This window comes from Eulemur rufifrons, chromosome 28, assembly GCF_041146395.1.
Source record: "Eulemur rufifrons isolate Redbay chromosome 28, OSU_ERuf_1, whole genome shotgun sequence".
Classification (NCBI taxonomy): Eukaryota; Metazoa; Chordata; class Mammalia; order Primates; family Lemuridae; genus Eulemur; species Eulemur rufifrons.
This window is the reverse complement of record NC_091010.1, coordinates 66,346,426-66,366,876: the sequence shown is the minus strand read 5'-3', so window position 1 is coordinate 66,366,876 and position 20,451 is coordinate 66,346,426. Positions and strand designations below refer to the sequence as shown.

The 20,451-nt window shown below is 42.4% G+C and overlaps 1 protein-coding gene across 1 annotated transcript in view; it reads left to right on the top strand.

The window, feature by feature from the left end:
• The window catches only part of ADAM12 (ADAM metallopeptidase domain 12), a 283,849-nt gene extending 269,989 nt beyond the window's left edge, over nucleotides 1-13,860 (top strand). The window contains exons 22-23 of the mRNA XM_069460546.1: nucleotides 11,666-11,796; nucleotides 13,750-13,860. Of these exons, the coding sequence (XP_069316647.1) occupies nucleotides 11,666-11,796; nucleotides 13,750-13,810 (192 nt within the window). The 3' untranslated portion in view covers nucleotides 13,811-13,860. The remainder of the gene's footprint in view (nucleotides 1-11,665; nucleotides 11,797-13,749) is intronic.
• The last annotated feature ends 6,591 nt before the right edge of the window (nucleotides 13,861-20,451 follow it).

The following is a 20,451-nucleotide window of genomic DNA, read 5'->3' as shown; positions in this document are numbered from 1 at the left end:
AAGTTGCTTAACTTCGTGCCTCTGTAAAATAGGGATATTCAGCTACTCAATACAGTGCCCAGACTATAGTAAGGGTGCAATCTATTTTAAAGTACCCATACAACTTATCTAAACCATGACACTTTTGAGAATGGTATGGTTTAGGATGGCCTTGGACCATAAAACAGAGAATAGTCATGGTTATACTTTCTCACCAATTTTGACTTTCAAAATATTTACAAGAATTTTAGCACTGCAATGGATACTTTGTATATAGTATCTCATTTGGGGGCTGGTTTTGGAAGTAAAAGTTTCTGTTTGTGACCGTGAGTGTTATATTTCACAATAGGAAACTTGAGGGGGAAAGGAAAAACCAAGCAAATGAAAACCAAGAGACAATCACTGGTAATTTCTTACTGTTATCATTGTTATATTTTCTTCTAGTAATTTTTGTAGGTTTCCAATTGTACGTTTCCAATTGTACGTACATGTATTTTTAATAATTTAGATGATTATTCATATACACAGCTTTATATACTGCCTTTTTCCTTAAAATCATTCTAATTTACCATGGCATTAAAAATTCTTAAAAATGTTATTTTAACACTTTAGAATGATTTTAAGTACTTGCCAATTATTGGGCATGTTTATATATCTCTAATTTTTGCTATTATAAACAGCTGTTACGAAATTCTAGACAGATACATTTTGAACCTCCTCAACTATTACCCTAGGTGAGGTTCTTAAAAGTACAATATTGGATTGAAAAACGGTATGACCATTTTAAGCATCATAGTATGTACATTTATGTTCCTGCATTATGGAGTGCCTCTCTCCTCGTGACTTTGCTAGTATCCGGTTTTAACTTCTCAAAGCTTTGACAATTTGATAAATATTTTTTCTGTGTAGTAGTTCTATCAGTTACTGAAAGAGAGTGTTGAAATTTCCAACTATAATTGTGTCTCCTTTTGGTTCATCAGTTTTGGTTCATGTATTTTGAAGCTCTGTTTATGATCCAGATAGGATTGTTGTATCTTCTTTGTGATTGACCCTTTTCTCATTATGTAATATTTCTTTGTTCTAAAGTCTATCATCTGATATTAGTATATCCACTACAGTTTTCTTCAGATTACTGTTTGCAATGTAATGTGTCTTTTCCCAGTGTTTCACTTTTAACCTACCTATACATTATATTTGAAAATAGTTGCTTGTAGACAGCATGTAGTTGGCTTATACATTGTTTCATTCTTTCTGCCAATCACTGTCTTTTACTAGGTGGGTTTAGACTATTTACATGTAATATATAATTGATATGTTAGAATTTAAGTCCATCATGTTATTAGTTCCCCCTGGTTTTCCTGTATTCCTGGGGTTTAGTGCAAGATTTTTTGGTATTTCATGGTGATTTAGCTACAATGGTTCTGAATATATCTTTATAGTTTTTTGTGTGATTGCTCTAGGGCAGTTTCTCAACCTCAGCATTTTGACATTTTGTGCTGAATGATTCTGTAGCAGCATCCTGGGCTTCTACAAACTAGATGGCAAAAACACATGGAATTATGTCTTCAAATATTGCAAAACCACCCTGATTGAGAACCACTGCTCTAAAGGTTACAATATTCGTACATGATTTATTATAGTCTACTAGTGTCAATATTTTATTACTTCAGGTGGAATGTAGAAACTTTACCACCTTTTAGGTCCCTTTATCCTCCCCTCCGTTATGCATTGAGAACTGCTTCAGATGTTATAATTTTTAAAACATAAGTACTATATTTACTCATGTTCTTTTTTATGCCTCATGTTCTAAGTTTCTTTGAAAAACTTCTGTTGGTGACAAATTCTCTTAATTTTCCTTTAGCTGAACCTGTCTTTATTTTACCTTTATTCCTGAAGGATATTTTTGCTGGATATCTATAATTCTGAGTTGACTGTTTTCTTCTTTTAGCACTGAAAAATGTTGTTCCACTTCATTCTAGACTCCATGGTGTTGAGAAAACCCCAATCTCTGTTCCAGGGAAGGGAACAGGCCTGTTATTTCAAGAAGTGAGAGACAGCAAAGATCTGCCAATCTCCAGGCCCTGATGCCCAGTGAGGAGGGGGAGGGCTTTTTTCTGGTGTTGAGCTAGAGTAAGGTCTGGTGTGGTCAAAATGTTTGTCATTCTGGAGTGCCCTTTCCAAGTCTTTTGGCTGAAGATAAAAAAAAAAAAAAAAATCCCCAAGGAAAAGCCTGTTAATTTCAGTCTGGTGCCATTAGTTAGTTCCAGGTTGTAGGCCTCTCTATAGCCCAGGCCAAAATATATTAAAAGGAAAAACACACACAAGAAGTTACCTCTTGGTAGGTGAATTTTGATGTCCCTAGCCAGTCTACTTTCTTTTCTCCAACTTTCAGTTGCTTTATGAATTTTGTCCAGATTTTTTTGCTGTAATTAGCAAAAGAAATAGGGTGAACTGTGTTTATTATTCCATCTTGTCTAGACCTCGTTTGTTTTTGTATTTCTTTGAGTGCTGGTACACTTGAACTGCTTTTTATGTATCTATTAGCCAGTACTGGTACACTGGCTCTTTTAAAAGGAAAAAAACCTGCGTTATAGCTGACTTCTCTGCTGTAAAAACTCCCCCCATGGCCAATTTCCAGTTATTAATGTGACATCACTGAACGAGGCGTAGGGACTTGGCGGTCATGAGCCAGCTCTGCCTATTAACTGCATTTGTTCTGTGAATTGTCTGCTCCCATCCTTTGCCTATTTTTTTCCTACTCCAGAGGTAGAGGGTTTTTTCCCCGATTTATAAGAGTTTTGTTTTTAATAGATTAGAAATTTATTATAATTTTATTTTGGCATAATTCTAGTTTTGAATACTAAATTTTAGTAATCTTTTGTGAATTCTCCCATTCCTTTCATGCTTGCAAAGATCTGTTTATTGCTGTCTGTCTTTTACGCTTGATTTGTTATGGAAGGTGGTAGGTACAGCCTCCACATTTCTGGGCTGAGAACTTTTTTGAGACCCTGATGAAAGCTATCAACTGTCAGAAAAATGCACCAGTACTTAGTATTTTGCATGTACATTTCAAGTATCCACAGAGCCAGTAAGCTCCTTCCCCACATCCTCAGTCTTGTTATTTCTCCCCTTAAGCAACTTGCCTGTGCACCACGTCACGCTGGAAACAGTCTCTAACAAACCATGTGATCAGAGGAAAGCTATTTCCACTGGCTGGTGTGTTGTTCTCCACCAGCAATGACTTCCTCCTGAAGCGACTCCCTTCAAGATTTCCTTTAAGTAGGCCCCAAAAAGGCCTTCATTCTGTTTTATGAAACTCAGGAAATGTTACCCTTTAAACATTAGTCACTGAAAAATCCACATTTCTCACTCCAGGCTGGTGTCTGTCTGGAACTTTTCCGAGACATATGATACAGATTAAGTGCGTGATTTCTCTCCCATCACACATAGGGAACTGGAATTAATTCCCTGCAGGTGTGGGGACTAGTTTGGAGGTGGCTCTTGTTTGGCAGCACAAACTGAATGTGCTGACATTTTGTACTCGAGTTCCCCACACCCTGCCCTCCACAACATGACACACACACAGCTAATCTCGCTTCTTCTGTCCAAATGTACCATCTAAACATTCCAGAAGAAAAGAAAACACTATCATAAACAGTCTAGTGGTCAACCTCACATCTAAAGTGGAAGCTAGTTCTTTATAGAAAATATTTCATCTCCTATAAAAATGTTCTGTTTGATTTTTAAAAATCAAGGACAGTTGAATCAACTTGCTCTTTTGTCCACAAACATACCTTTCCATTTCCTTCAAGGTATAATGACCCTTGAATTCAAGATTCTCATCCCAACTCCCCACCCTTGATCAAGGGAACAAATTTCTTTTTCATGCCATCAGCTATTTTAGAGGAAAATAATGCAGTGTGTTCCTCTAGCTGGCTGCTGTCGAGCTCTCCTGAACCACAGCCTCAGCACGAGAGGCCAAGTAGGCTAGAGAAAAGAGTTGTAAAAGGATTTTTTTAAAAGTAAGAACTTAAAGGGATGTCTGCTCACTTACCATTTTCTGCATTGATAGAACATCTTCTCTGTGCTTCTCTAAGCTGGGCATTGAATTTGCCCCTGCCCTAGACTTGTGTATTAGATTTGCAATCCACCAGGAACATGCACTTATCATAGGAAGATAAGTCAGCATACATTTGCATATTACAAGCCACTTTGGAAGCACCAGGAGAGTTTTTCTGTACCTTCTGCTACATGGTAATTCATCTCAGACTCTGTAAGGAAAGAAAAATGGGGGAAGTTACAGGAGAGGCCGAGGATGGATCTGTGAGGGCTTTGAGAGACTTTGTAAATCTCAAGATATATTTTATTTTCTCCTCTGATTACAAGAGTCTTAAAAATCATTGAACTTTGCACCCTAAAGAGTCGATTTTACTGTATAATTTTTTAAATAGAGGAGAAAATCCAAGGGCATACTGAGCACATGCCTTGAGCAGAATTCTGGAAGGGGCTTTCTTGGGAAGCAGCAGCTCAAGCTTTGACACCACTTCATAGCGGGGGAAGAGACAGGACCTTGCGGAGTACAAGAGCTGAGCACATAGAGGAAAGGGTCCCCTTCCTTTACACTCCAGATATGATTTGTAAAGTCCACTGACGACTGCTGGAAGGGAAGGGGGGACCCAGGAACCCCAGGAGGAATGACATCCGATTCCTTCAACAGAGTTTGTCCGTCCCACGCTGGTGAGAGACTGACGGAGAAGCTACATTTGCACGTGGGGCAAGTGTGTGCAGAGAGAGGGGACCAAGAGCCCAGCTGGAGAAGTAGGCCAGGGCGGGAGGTGGGAGGCAGAGACACCACCCGAGACCCTCAGAAAGGTTTGGGTGCAGACTGAGTGTCCTACCAGAGAGGGGCTCACGTTGCTAAATGTGAATTAAATGTGACCCTCAAAAGACTAGAAAACATGAGGACACTTAAGTGCCAACTGCCAGTGTGCATAACTTTATCCCTGGGGGAGGATGTATGAGAAAGCTCAGGAACAAACCCTGTGGGGGGGGGGGTGGTTGTTAAATTTCTAGGACACACCCAACTGAAACCTGTCGTTCAACTTATTCTGAGTAATTGGATTCATTCATTCAAACAACACGTTCAATGTGAGATTTCTCAGCTCACAGAAAATTATGTCTCGAGAAGGCTGTGCTGGAACGTAGCAGGTGGAAAGGCAATTTTCTGCTGTCAAACTCAATGTGCCATGATCCTAAAGAGAGTGTAAGTGGCACCTTCAGTTCATAATGGGCCCTTCTTCTAATAGAACCTCATGCACGTGTCACTCGGCATTTTAGCTGTTTGTTTTTAAGGTTTGTCCCCCAAAATGGTATTTAAACTACACCTGATGATGGGTAGTCATACTCAGTTTGGCAATGGGTTTTCATTTTTTGTTAAGCCCTTAGTTTCTTAGGAAGCAGTCTTCCTCAGTGAATTAGAATACTGAACTAACTGGCTAAAATTGTTCTTCCAGTCAGAATAAAAATTTCTATTTTTATTCTTATATGCAAATGGTATATACATAGTGGGGGTCGGGTGTTAAATTTTTTTGGTACAATGAGCTCCTAGTTGTGTTATGAATTGTTATAAAATATGGCTGGGCACGGTGGCCAATTGGGAAGCCAATGCAGGAGGATTGCTTGAGGCTAGGAGTTCAAGAGCAGCCTGAGACCCTGTTTTTACCAAAAAAAGAACAAGTAGCCAGGCATGGTGTGCACCTGTAGTCCTAGCTACTAGGAAGGCTAGGGCAAGAGGATCACTTTAGCCTGGGCAACACAGTGAGACCCATCTCAAAAAAAAAAAAAAAATCAAACATTTGGCACAATTATAGGGCTGGTACGACAGGGCTAAGTACTTCACAGGCATTTCTAACCCTCTCTATGAGCCTGGGATACTATCCCTTAGCCCCCTTTTACAGAGGAAACAAAGCAAAATGAGGCTACACTTGTCTAGTAGGACACCCAGAAGTGGGAGAGCCAAGGGTCAAGCCCAAGTTCTTTACCTGCAGGCTTGAAGTAAATGCACACATGGATGGATGTATCGATCGGAGGGAGGAAGAGAGTACCATGGAAGCAGCTATGGTGGCATATGCAGACCACCCAACTGCCCAGCAATCTTTAGTTCATCTTTCCCCCAACTTTGCCACAGAGATACAAGGTGACGGGGGCAGGGGACCTTCTGGTCTTCTCAAAAGGTCAAGTCTCCATCCTGTAATATAGAGCCTTGCGTTATGTTTATGCCGCTACCATGCTCCAGTCATTCTGGTCTCACCCGGAACAAGCCATCGTTCAGAACCGCGACAGTAGTCAGGGCTGTGCTTGGGCTGTGAAAGGGGAAGACTGCATTTTCCACCGGGGTGGAGAGTTTCAGTTCAGTGTTTCTGACAAGGTGTGGATTAGGAGCAATATTGTGTCTATTATTTACAACATATAATATTTTGTAAAACAAGACTGGCCAGCCTGAGACAGTCCCTTCTGAGAAAAGCTGCAGAACAATCAAACCTTGCTGAAGTAGCCGCAGGAGCGGGGGGCAGCTGCTGTGCCATTTCTGGTCCCCACCTCCTCACCCACGCAGCACATTTAGAGCTTTTTCTTATCTTTGCTGACCCGATAGGTTAAAATGATGGAATTTACGTGTGAGGTAGAACATCTTTTCACCTTTGCCATGTTTGGAAAGGCCCAACCACCCGAAGATCACAGACATGTTTCCATTTCTTTCATGATCTTTTTTACATTCAAATATTTGGCCCATTTGCTATTTAGTGTATACAGTAACAAACTATTTTTTCACATTGCCTTAACCTCAAAGAACCAGCTCAAGGTGTATAAATGATCTTCCTTTACTAACAACAGACCTTGGAGATGCTACTTTAATTTCTCCTGTACGTGCCTTACTGGAACTTGTGATAGTTAAATGAAAATATGTTACTAGAAAGTGAATCCATAATGAATCTTTGACAAATGAGTTGTTGTTCTACTCTTTTTCTAATTTAGTACTTTACACTTTTTTTCTTTACTATTTGTCTTTTTTCCCCTTAGGTTTGTTTCTCTAACTTCTTATATTGGATTCCTATTTTTATTATTCATTCAAATAAGCATTTGGGCCGGGCGTGGTGGCTCACGCCTGTAATCCTAGCACTCTGGGAGGCCGAGGCGGGTGGATCGCTCAAGGTCAGGAGTTCGAGACCAGCCTGAGCAAGAGTGAGACCCCGTCTCTACTAAAAATAGAAAAAAATTATATGGACAACTAAAAATATATATATAGAAAAATTAGCCGGGCATAGTGGTGCATGCCTGTAGTCCCAGCTACTCGGGAGGCTGAGGCAGGAGGATCACTTGAGCCCAGGAGTTTGAGGTTGCTGTGAGCTAGGCTGACGCCACGGCACTCACTCTAGCCTGGGCAACAAAGTGAGACTCTGTCTCAGAAAAAAAAAAAAAAAAAAAAAAAAAAACAAATAAGCATTTGAATCTAGGAACTCTCCTCTGAACATCACCTTACCTGTGCTCAGTGGTTCTAATTTGCAGAGTATTTTAGTTTACATATTCTCTTGGCCCAAAAATTGAAATTGTCAGTTTCTAAAATACTTAAAGTAAAAATAATCTAAAACTCACATTTATTCTATATAGAAATAACCATTGTTTTGTCTATTAATATGCACATACTCTTTCTTAAAAAAAAGGAAATATAAAACATTAAAGTCACTACAACTACTGTGGCCTCCCCTTCAGGGACAGTTACTGACTTAAAAGGTTCTAAAAAAATAACAAACTTTGAGTAATTTTAGGCATGTATCCAGAGTGTATTTTGTGTTTTAAGATTTATATAAATGGTATCAAACTGTACTTACACTCATCTATATTTTATTTTTCATTTCTAGAAGTTTGTTCGTTCTAATTCAGTGATGCCGGCTTGTCTTTTCTTTCTTTAAACACAGTAAGAAAATTTTTTCCAATAATTCCAAAACCTAGAGTCTTGGGTGTGTTTTCTGTTGCTTCTTTATATGCTCATTTTTTACTGTAAGTTCATTTTTTTGAAACTCATCTGTGAAAGTTCTTCAAGGTCTAGGATGCAGGTATGTTCCTCCGGAGAGGGTTTATCTGGCCTCCGCCAGGCGTCTGATGGCGGTACCCATTTAGAACAGCTTGAGATGGCTTGGAGCTCATTGAACCACCCAGGTAGTGTGAGTTCAGCTCCAAGTCTTCAAGGACAATGTGTGGTGACAGGTTTATCTTCCTACCTTGGTCTGCCCGGCCCCAAGGGAGCTCTCCGGACAGTTCCCTGGGCAATGATAGTATACATTTACTTCTGTGAGCTTCTTAACCTGAGGTCTCCTTTGCAGAGCCCAGTTTCATGGAGAGGAGTCAGGAAGGGAACGATCTCCCATTAAACCTGGGCGTTTGGTTTCTGCCCAAAGGTTCTGACCTCGACTTCTGTGTTCCTCACCATAAAAGGGTATCAAAACCAACTCAGGTTTTCCTAACTTGGTAGATGCCTTCAGCATCAGCATACTGCTTACCTCTGCAGGCTGCTTCTCTCACTTAGGTGTTTAAGGCACAATCTAACAATCTCGGTGGTTTTCAGAGAAAGGGCAGGTCACAACCTCACAGCCTGCCATCCTGCCGAGACGGAAGACCTACCCCTGAGCTTTGCTTAGTTCTCTGATGCCTACGTTACTGTGCCTTATACCACCTACCTTCTGTTCTGCAGCCGGGATTCCCACCGTCCTGTTCCAGGCAGAGGCAGGCCGAGTTTGTACAGCGCGACACGTTCATGCTGCCCCTGGGCGAGCTTGTCGGGGATCCCTGGGGGCTGCGGCATTCTCCCCGCGACGCTTATCCAGTCTTCCCGGGGGGATCTCGCTGATAAGCAGGACGTGTTTATGATGATGGTCAAGGCAAAATGGTTATATTTTGGTTTAAAACTTTTTTTCAAAAAGATTTTCTAAAAATCTGACATATGTGGCTATTACTGGAACATGAGCAGAAAATGGAATGGGACAGCCCCATTATACAGCATACCTGGATTTTTTCCTCAATATCCAGAAGCTGTTGAGAGGGGAGAAGAATGGGATTTGAATTCATTTCCTCGTTTAAAGTGAAAATAGACGTACAGAAATATCAAGTGTAAGCTGGACTCATTTCTCAGCTCCCTTCAGATTCTTGGTGGCCAGACTGGACTTCTCCGGAAAAGTCCAGGCTCAGGTGCAAAGGCAGCATGAAAAGCAACACCTAAAGGCAACGTGGAAATTCCACGCCCTCCTCCGAGGTCAAAGCATGTGCAGCTGGTGATTCTTGCCAGGTGTCACACGAGTTCCACGCTCCGTGCCTCACAGCTGTGAGGTTACACATTTTGGTGGAGCAACCCACTATTCCCCCACCATTTTGTCCCAGTTGAGACGGGGCAGGAAGCCAGCATCTTGCCTCAGCAACCTGGTGGCATGTGACCCGTTTCACGTCTCCATCCAGCCCCCATCCTGACACGGCCAGAGGCAGCAGATGGTATCTCTGCTGGTGGCTGGGGTTGAAGTCAGAACTTTCACTCAGCATCTCAGCTTGCTGGGCTTTTTCACGACAGTGACCATAATAATTTACCCCCTAAAACACCAAGGGACACATCTGAGAGAGATGATTAATAATTAAACAGGACCACAAGCATAAACTGGGAATGTCCCAGGCAAACTAGAATGAATGGTCAACCTAATTATCTCCTACATTTTCATAATAAATCCACATATATGGTGATAAATTATATACCTCACTTTTTCTCTAGCATTGCAGTAAATACCTGACATTATCTTTATTCCCAAGCCTATTTAGTCATACTTAGGAGCAAAACTAGTATCAGTAATTATTTAATTCCCAAAGTCTTTCAATTTTATGAGTATACGCGTTCATTTTTACATCACACACTAATATCTTGCTCAGAGCTTTCTGCTACCTTATAGGAAATGGGGGTTGATTTGTTGCCTTAGTTTATTACCCGAAGTTTGCTGGTAGGGTTATGGTGCTCTCAGATGATAAATTCACTCCATCAGGGATAGTTGTAGGATAGCACCAGCAACCACTTACTCATTGGTTACTGCACCCCAAAACCATGAGGAAGGCACTATTACCATCTCTCTACCAACAATGAAACTGCGTACACTTACAGAGCTAGCAAGCAGAGCCTAGTTGAATATACAAAACGCCCATATTCTTAGTCACATTATATGGTCTTTATTCCTAGCTAGGGAATTTGTTCTATTTTATATTCTACATCCTGCTAATGTTTCCTTTAATGAAAATATTGAAGTGTCACTTTAAGCCTGTCCCTTGTTCAGTGGCTCTTTCGTAGCCCAGTCTGTCCACAGTTCCAACTTGGCGTGTTTTCCACACAGCTGTGGTTGACAAACTTCTGTTACAGCTTCCTGTACTTTACAAAGACACAGTAAATGGTGATTATACTGTTGCATTCTTTCTGTCGAGCTCCACTTGCTGAGTAAATGTAATTTTAGTGTGATCGGTACAGTGAGAAATTCAACTCAAGTGTTTTAAAGTCAGTTTTGAGTGTTCCTAGATGTATAGAACACTGAGTGCTATGACAGTGAATTAGATCATTTGATTATTAGGATGTTGTCTCCTTTGAGGTTCTAGCACCGTTTCCTAAGACTTTCTGGGCATTTGTGAGTGCTGCCAGGCTCCAAGGACCAGAGCAGGTGTCTTGGCACCCAAGCTCACCTGGGCCCAATAGGAGGGAGCCAGGCCTGACACAGTGACTTCCACACCCAGCTCCAATGAACCCCATCCTTGGGGGGAGCCACGGGAGGGCCCCCATGAAAACAAGTGGTTTGGGGTTTACTCTTCCTTTTTTTTTCCCCCCTCACATTTCCATTAAGCATTATAAAAACTTGTGGCATAAGGGAACACTGGTGTCATCCCTGTGCTGACAATTTCCTACGCATTGTTTGGTTTTCCCAATAATGCTGTGGGAGGGGTTTCATTTCCCCCATTTTCCAGAGGAAGAAAATGAGGGTTGGAGACGTCAAGTGACTCGTGCAGGTCCCGAAGCACGGTCTTGGGACAAAACCCAGAGTGGAGTGCCCTCCCTCCCTGCCCCTGAAACCCCTGTGTCGGTTCCTTGAACTAACCTTTAGGAAGGGTGTTGACAGAAGAGCTTCAGGGCATCTCCCTGAGCAGCGTGGGTCAGTCTTCGGTACCTCGAGCACCTGCGACGCAGGCTCAGCCGCCTCGTTATCCAGTGCGGGGTTGAACGGGTCCTGCTACGTGATCCTGGCAAAATGGAAGAAATGAATGTGATGTTTGAAAAGATTTTCACTAACTTCTCATTTGAGGCCTTTACAAACTGAAGAGCAGCCTAAAGGCCCAGGAAACCTTGCATCCCTGGTAGCAGTGGCAGAGAACCCCACCATCCCCTGAACCCCAACAATGATTCTAACATGTCTTTTACGTGTTAGAGAAAATTTTGGCAAGAAGGTTAACAAAGGTCAACCCCCCCCCACCCCGTTGTATGATGAGAGGATTATGTTCAGAAAATGCCACCCGTGCCGAGCAGCAGCAGCAGCCCATGGTCCAGGGACCCTGCTGGCTCCGGAGGTCGGGGTCTGGTCGGAGAGATGAGTGATCAGGTGTAACCTTGTGTTTCTCACAGGGAACCCGAAAGCCAAACCCGCCTCAGAAGCCCCTGCCTGCAGGCCCTTTTAGCAGGACGACTCAGTTCGGCAGCACCCTGGGGAGGACCCTGGGGCAGCAGGAGCCTGGGCTCCGCCTGGCACCCCTCAGGTTGGTACAGTGCACCAGGACATGTGGCCACGTCTGTCTCTCTCTCTGCTGTGCGGCAGCTGAAAACGAGCCAGGGTGCGATAGTCTAGGCCGTGGTTCCTGTATTCCCCACAACTGGGAACAATATATACAGATAACCAGGAAGGAAGCAGTCAGCGTGTGCTTAGAAGCACAGGCATCATGCTGTAGCTCTTACCAAGACAAAGCAGAACTAGATGGTGAGACACAAAGGAGGCAGCTAGCATGTGGTGTGATAGCATGAAGCCTGCATGCTCACCTCCAAACCCTCACCCGACCGCGGCAGACTCTGCCTAATCCCTGGGCTCCTGAGACACTGGGGTCATAGATGAAACGAGGGGAATGAGGGCAGGAAGGCAACGGTGCTGCTAGGCGGTGGGACCCTGGGATAACTGCGAGGAATCACCTTTCAAGACTTCTGCTGCTGTGCCGACTGGGAAGGAACAGACCTGAACCCTGCCTTACGCAGGGAGGTCAACCCAGCCCTGAAGCTAGCTCAGATGGGTTGGCAAGAGCTCTTACGTGTTCAGGAACTTTGAAAGCTGGTGTTAAACCTAGCCACTATTGAAGATTAAATTATATAAACTTGCAATGATATAAATCCTACTAAAAGCAAGCACCATAAATGCTCAAAACTTACCCCTTCCAAATTTTTCACTACATTAGGCTGTCATTACCTGTGCTCTCAAGGTTGCATGCATCTGTTACTTCCACGTGGCAGAAACCCTACGTCACATGGCTGCTTGCCTCTCTTCCACATTCAGTTGACGACGCAGCTTGAAATCAGCCATGTTGAGAGTATTTACACCATGGAAATTGGCAGACATTACAGATCAGTCTCTCCTTCCCTCCAGCGGGTTGTTAAACAGTTACCAGCACACAGATGAGTTAAACCTGCAGCCAAAGCACCCTTCTGACTCACGTGCCCCCTTGGCAGGAAGCTTGCTCTATGAGCTCGAAAGAACCAAAGGCACCATTTGGGCCAGGCCTCGGGTTCAATAATTTAGTATCTCTGAAGGGGAAGATACACTGTAGCAACTTCATTACAGCTCTTAGGAAGAATGCTTGGCCTGTGAAAGAAATAGCTGCCTAATAAATCTCAGAGATAAAGCCAGTCAAAGGGTCAGGATAGTGGTTTAATTCCCGACTGCATAAATACAGAAAAATTGCATGGCGTCCTAATTATTTCATTGTGGTTGGTATGTTGATCTTAAAGTTACTTTTCTTGTTCTTTTGGAAGAGAAAACAATGCCTTACATGGACATGAGGAGGGAAAGTCCCCCTTTGCTTTTAAATGTCCTCAAGCAGTGGCCCGACTTCCCGATGTGCCAGTTGCTGACGCCACGGCTGGCTGATTTTGGCCCCGTCCTGTTCAAGGGGTCCCCTGTGCCTGCTTTTGCTCCTGTTCTCTAGACAATGCTGTGGAACACAGGGGCCACCAGGCACGTGGGAGCTGGGTAAAGTCAGGATACACTGTAACTGCCAACACCACAGTGGATTGTGAAGACCTAGTACATAAGAAATGTCAACTATCAAATCTTTTTATTGATGACATGTTGAAATATTACTATTCCCGATATAGAAACCTATGCTAAAATTAATTTCACCTTTTTACTTTTTTCCTGTGGCCACTAGAAAATTTCATATGGGGGCTCACAGTTTTTTTTCCAATGGACAGCATTGTTCTAGAGTCAACTTGGGGATGGGACGTGTGTCTTTGAAGAGGGCAGTCTGTCATACACCACTGGACATCCTGCAGGCCTGAGCAAGGTCCGTTCCTGGATCTGCAACACCTGCCCCCAAGAGTGGTCTCCACCCCCGCAGGGCATGGGCTGTGGGAGCTGACCCAGGAAACCCTGAGCGTGCGGGAGGACATCTCCAGCAAACCACGCTCAAGGCCTCTAACTCTCCTTTTATTTTCTCCTCCCAATTCAGACCTGCTCCTAAGTATCCACACCAAGTGCCCAGATCTGCCCACACCGCCTACATTAAGTGAGAAGGTGACACCTTTTTCAACAGTGAAGACAGAAGTTTGCACTATCTTTCAACTCCAGTTGGAGTTACTTTTTTGTACCAACTTTAAATGTTTAAAACACCATTACTTTAAGAACTTCGAGCTACTGCCGTCGGTGCTGTGCTATGCTATGGTGCTCTGTATACTTGCTCAGGTACTTGTAAATTATTAATTTATGCAGAATGTTTATTACAGTGCAGTGTGCTGTAGTAGGCATTTTTACCATCACTGAGTTTTCCATGGAAGGAAGGCTTGTGCTTTTAATGTTTTAGTGAACTTGAAATATCCTGCTTGATGGGATTCTGGACAGGATGTTTACTTTCTGATCAAGGCTTTATTGGAAAGTGGTTCCCCAACTACCCAGGACTGTGGTTACGGTACCAGACACAACTGAAGAGACCCCAGGCAGAACGGCGAGTGGTTTTCTGGAATCCCTATCTCAGGCCAGAGCTGAGGGGCTTTAGGTCCAGGCTGTGCTTGGCTTTCAGGGAGGCTCTGGGTCCCTTCACAGCTGACAGGCAGAGCCCGGGGGGCTGCACCTTGAAGTGTGGGGCCAGCAGGGAAAAATCTGGTTTCTGGCCAGGAAGCTTTGGAGAGAAGCTGAATTGCAGACAGGAATTTTCAGGTGTGGCCACACTAGGTTAGAGGCTGGAACACTAGGTGTGCAGAAACTTGACCTGGAGCTGACCAGCCTTGAGCACGGTTGAAGGGCAGGCAGAGAAGAGAGGTGTAGTATTGCTCAAGGTTTTACTTTATAGAAACACCAAGCTCTCCTTTTTCTGGCTGCCCTTTACAGAGTGCTGGCATCAGCACATTATTTGGATTGGGAAAGGTGGTGTTTCTACACGAAAGCTACTGCCCAGGCACTGCAAACCTCCCTCTACCCTGTACTCTTGGAGCTAAGCAAATTACCACATTGTCTTCTCAGCTGTACTGCAATGATCCTGCATTCAGATAGATAGATGAGGCTTTCCATGGGACTGTAACTATTTTCAGATGTGAACCAGAAACCAGATCTAGTCAATCAATTCTGTAAATAAAAATCTCCTTTTACTGCAAGGATCAACTTATTAAAAATTAGGCAGAATCCCTATGCTTGCAAAAATTACAACCAAATGGTATGCTATGTTCCTTGGTACAGCCTAGGTCTGCTATCCTTATTAATCTATATTGAAAAAGAACCGTAAGTCACTACCAAGTTCACTTTGGGGCATCCTCTTTTCCCAGCTTGGCTGCAGGAACCTTTAAGAAACAGGTTGCAACTCTGCTAAAAAAACATTTTCTAAACACTTGCAATCTAGCTGTTGAGCATCACGGACTAGGATAAGGAAATCAATTTCCTAATCCTAAATATTCATGAAATGCTGACTTAGGAAGCAGCCCCTTCAACCTTTTACTCTTCAGGTGTCTGACTGGGGAGCCATTTTCCTAGGAATATCTTTAAGATGCCTATATCCAATGGCATGAAAAGCACAAAAATACTCAGATAAGGACAATGCCATTATGCCTCTTACTGTCTTCTCCTGGGGTCATGTATGACTAGTTTTCACATTAGGAGACAATTGACAGCAGTTCCATAATTCACTCTGAGCAGTTTATGCTAAGGACTTCTTTTGGGGTCATTTTCAATGGTTTTCCTATGCCTTGAAGCAGAAAGAAAAATACGTACCAAGAATCTGGGTTTGCCTTCCAGAAAACAAAACTGCATTTAACTTTCCCCATGTTCTCCATTGTATCTAGGCAACATAGTATTCACAACTATGGATAAACTAAGTAAATTCATGTCACAAACACACACAAAAGGGAACCCAGCTCTAATACATTCCAACTCTGATAGCATGCAGCTGTTTACTATGTAATTGTTAATTTCTTAAAAACATAAAGCCAGGCTGGAAAATATTACTGCTGATGAGACACATACAGAATTACTGTAACTGATATTACGGTTGGTAATTGTATTAAGGCCAAAACACATACTATTGAAAAGGTTTACAGAACTTCATGGTGCATTATGTGGACATTGTCTTCATAGATGTCCGAATCGTTAGATCTGGCATTTTAGCCCCTCCTCCTATTGTGAGTAAGAGGATATGAACTGATTTTCTTTTTTCTTCTTTCTTAGCTATAATTCCTGTGCTTCTGTTTCAGGGAGCCAGTGTATTAGAGGAGGTTAAAACTGTGATCTTATGCCATGTCATCAGTGACCACTCAGGGGCTGTGGCTGATGACACATTACAGTACTCATTCGCTTTAGAGAGCCATGCAACTTATTTCTGAATAAGAACATATTTAAAACTAATGCTCCCTTACAATACAGATATTATTAAATATCTCTAAGATGCCATATTTATCAAATGAAGCATATTTAGCAATAATTTCCATTTTAATATAACTTAGGAAAGGAACCAATAACCAGGGTGGTTTTTTTGGGGGGCGGGGGAGGAGAATGGAGGGTATTCCACTCCTTTTTTAAATCCTTACAAATGATGGAAACAAAAAGCAATACTTGTATGTCAATGGCAATCTAATATTTTTTAAAAATTTCATAGGCATGAATAATAGAGTTGGTCTGAGTTGTATGAGGCCGTCACTGGGAAAGCCAATGTGACCAGACATAAAGTAGAACCGGCGGCTACTTTTCTTCCTACATCTTATTATGGTTGTAGGTTATATGACCCCACTTTATGAGTTCCAGGCAATTCCATTTAAGTTTATCTGCTGAAATTTTTTTAACAGTTTGTTTTCCTGACGCATGGAATCAGATGTGTAGCAACCATGAGAAACAATGCATAACATTTTCCATTGTCCAAATATGCACACGGAGGTTACACTTCCCAGTGTGGATTTTTCCGGCTTACACATGTGGGATGACATCACAGAAACCACAAAAGCAACAAATTAAACTATATGAGAACGAGTACTCCTGACTAGTCTCAGAGGGGACATTTTTATGCCTCTCAACTTTATGAGGAATTCTCAGGCTGAAACCATAAGCCATTGTTCCCCGGCAAATCAATACAACACATCAATGCAGCTCCTAAAAGAAAAACTGCTCCAACTCTGATCTGTGTCAGGATAGTCCTAGGAGCATGTGATCTCCATGGTGCTAAAAACAGCCTGGAGCCGAGCCAACCGGAATGCCTGAGGACCCTCCCGCCACCCCTCCCCTGATGTTTACTGAGCACTCTGAGCCAACCAGACCCCCGACAACCAGGAGGGCACGACTCGATGCCAGCGCAGCCTGGCTAGGTCTTTCCCCTCGGGAGGTTTTTCTCATTTCCACACTGTGCAATGTCGGGCTCCCCGAGGTATTCCGGGAGCAGAAAGTCCGAGGCAGACTTGGTCTGGAGAGCCTTCCTCACTGCTCTCAAAATGGCCCCAGCCAGGCAGAAGTGACCCAGGTTAAAGTCCCACCAAGGCCCCCAGAAGTCTCCCAACCCCAGTGCTGAGACTCTCAGGCTGGGAGTTTCACACACTATGACTGGCTGGTGGGTGACACTGCAGGCACCACCCTTTCTCCTCCCACCCATGCTGGGAGCCAGCCTGAGGCTGCCGCAGGTGCTCCCACAACTCGGCGGCAGGTTTGTGACACCTCTGGACCGAAGAAGCCAGAGGCTCATGTGTCTGTGTCTCCAGACACAGTCCCTTTCTCAGGCCAAACCCAATACTGATGCCTCTCCAACCGACAGTCAAATCTCTACTTTTGTCGCTAGTTCAGGCCAGCCAAAGTGGTGACTACTGCCGGGTGGCTGCCCCTGGCAAGATGCACCCAGGAGATGCCCAGAGCCCAAGCTCTCCAGGGTGGCAGTGCAGGGCAGCCCCTCCCATGGGGACATTGACCCACAGTCGCCTCCCGCCTGATGCCCTGTTCTGATTAAAAGGGGAGCTGACCATAGAAGCCCAACTTTTCTATGATTGCAACATTCTCTGGACTCACTCTAGAAGTTCCTATGCACATCCACTGTTTCAAACCTATTTGATAGCGACACAAGAAATGCTCTAAGAAAGACTGGTGAGCCCCATGCCGAGAACCATTTCTGTGCAGTGAGGATGTTTCCGGAAGCCATGTACCTGCACGTGAAGGTGCCATTTCCCTACCTTTGGTAGAGGAGACAGTAATGGCAGCGTGGAGTCCGGCCGTTACAAGCTTGTTTCACACGAGAAAAACTAGGAAAAGAAACACTGCATGTTAAACATTCAGTAACAGATAGTGACAGAAGATTTAACACACAATTAAAATCTCAATTTGAAGTGATTCGACTCTTCCATGTTGAAGGCCCAGTAACCCACCCTGCTTGTCCACATCATCTTCAAAAACATTGTCTATATTCCCTGTGATTCTCCTATAAAGTAACATTTTAGTCAATTTAGCACATTTTAAATCCAGACAAAAGAACAAATATCACATGATTATTTTAGTTTTATAAAAAAGTTGAATGACATTTGATGTTTATGGCCTAGGAGCAGGTACGTACCTCGGTAGGGCAGTGGCAGGAAAAATAGAAAAAAATCCTTAAGACACCAAGGAAGTAGTGGCAGAGCTAATAGTTCTCTCGTACCTTCTGTTAGGTCAAATTGGTAGGTCGTAGGGAAGGCCCGTTGTTTGAAAGTATGTGGCAACTGTCAGTATAACTCTAAAACTTGGCTACAGGCTGTTTAGCTCAGTACAGATTAAAGTTACAGCTACGTAAACCAGCACAGAAATTTTATAGTGCTTCATCCATTTATAATGCTTTGGTTTGCTCAATTTTTTTCACATACCTTTTTATGTTACAGTCTGTTCCTTTTGTACACGTTTCTCATACTGGGGTTCGACAGGTAAACACAACCTGCTCTTTCAGTAGAAAAAGTTATTGTTAAGAATATTGTATGCAATAAATGGTATACAGGTAAATATCAAGACATGTCTCATTTGTTACTGAAAATGTTACAAAAATAGAGGGGAAGAGTGTTCATGTAGAAAAATGCATCTGTATCCTCACATTCACTTATAAATGCATAAGGAAATTTCAGAACAGTACATAAGAAACTAAAAAGAATGGTTGGAGGGTGGTCAGAGGAACATGCTACCAATCCTCATGAAATAAGTCTGGGACAAGGAGGGAGGATGTTCACACATATCAGAGGGGAGGGGACACCTGGTACTTTTTTTTTTGAGCGACATGAATGTATACCCTATCACAAGAAAATTTTTAAACTCTCCTTATTTACATAATTCAAAAAAAAAACAGCAGTAGAGACATTTACATCAGACTCATCTCAAATGAAAATGTAAGTGTAACGTTATCTATTTACAAAAAAAGCATCCAACTTCATAAAGAAAGATCTGCAGAACATACAAAGAAAAACATACATAACAGTAACAAAAATAAAAAGGTCTTTATTCTTACTGCTCTCACCCATGGCAAAGGTTAAATACATAGAATACTTCAATCAAACATAATTGGTGTATATCAAATAAGATACTCCAAGCATAGAACATACCTTCTTTCCAAGGGCCTCTGAGAAGGAAAGAAAAGATAAATTCTCAAAAAATGATTCTGTGCCCTAGAAATATGACTATTCAAAGATGAATTACAGATTACCTAGAAAATAACAAATGAAAATGTTTGTAATAGAACATGCTATGACAGTGTTTCTCAAACTCCTTGAGTTGTAAGAACTCACTTGTGATGCTTGTTAAAATCCACTGCTTATGCTCTTTCCCTGGAGATTCCAATTCAGAGGGTCTGAGATTGGGTCAAGAAATTTGTATTTTGCAGGTACTCCCAGTTGAATCTTCAGAGAAGTTTAGAAAACTTTCTCTGGTAATACAACTAAAGCAGTGCTGAGGGGAAAATTCATAGCCCTAGATGTATGTCAATTAAAAATATGAAAATGAATTTAATATCTACTATTAAAAGTTATAAAAAGAACAAAATATATCTAGGGAAAATAGAAGAATTTGTAGAAATAAAAATTAGAAAAAAATAGGACTCATGAAACCATGAGTTGCTCTTTAGGACAATTAGAACAGTGTATAAACCACCTTCTCATCTCAGTAAGCAGGAAGAGAAAGAGCAGATGCATATAGCACATGAGCATATAAAGTCTAGCATAATCCAATGAGATTTTCTGAGGACTATATTAATTCAGGAAAGTGGACAATATTGCCAAGCTTGATGTCAACAAAAAGCAGTGTGGAATGTGCACTCCTTCCACAGAGGGGCTAGTGAAAACAATCTGTAACAAACCAAAAAATAAAACCAAAGTGAACATCAACATTGATCACAGAAAAAAAGGAGCTTCGGAAAGTTGTGAATATGCTCCGATTTTTGGAGACCTAGCAAATCTAAAGGAATATGCATCTGTGCAAAACGTAAAACACTAGTATCTAAGGACAGGACTATATATGGGCCATATATCTGATTCTTAAGGTGGCGTATTCTGTGAACTATATGAAATAAAGCTAAGGATTGCCAACATCAATAAAATTGATTGTGTGCTTTTTCTCTACGTCCCTTCCACAAATGCTTTGGAGATTTAATTACCTTTTATTGGTCTTTCCCCACAGAGAAAATTCCACTCCTGTGCAGACCTTTGTAGCTGGTTTTCTCATGGGGCTGAGTTAACCAGGCTCATCT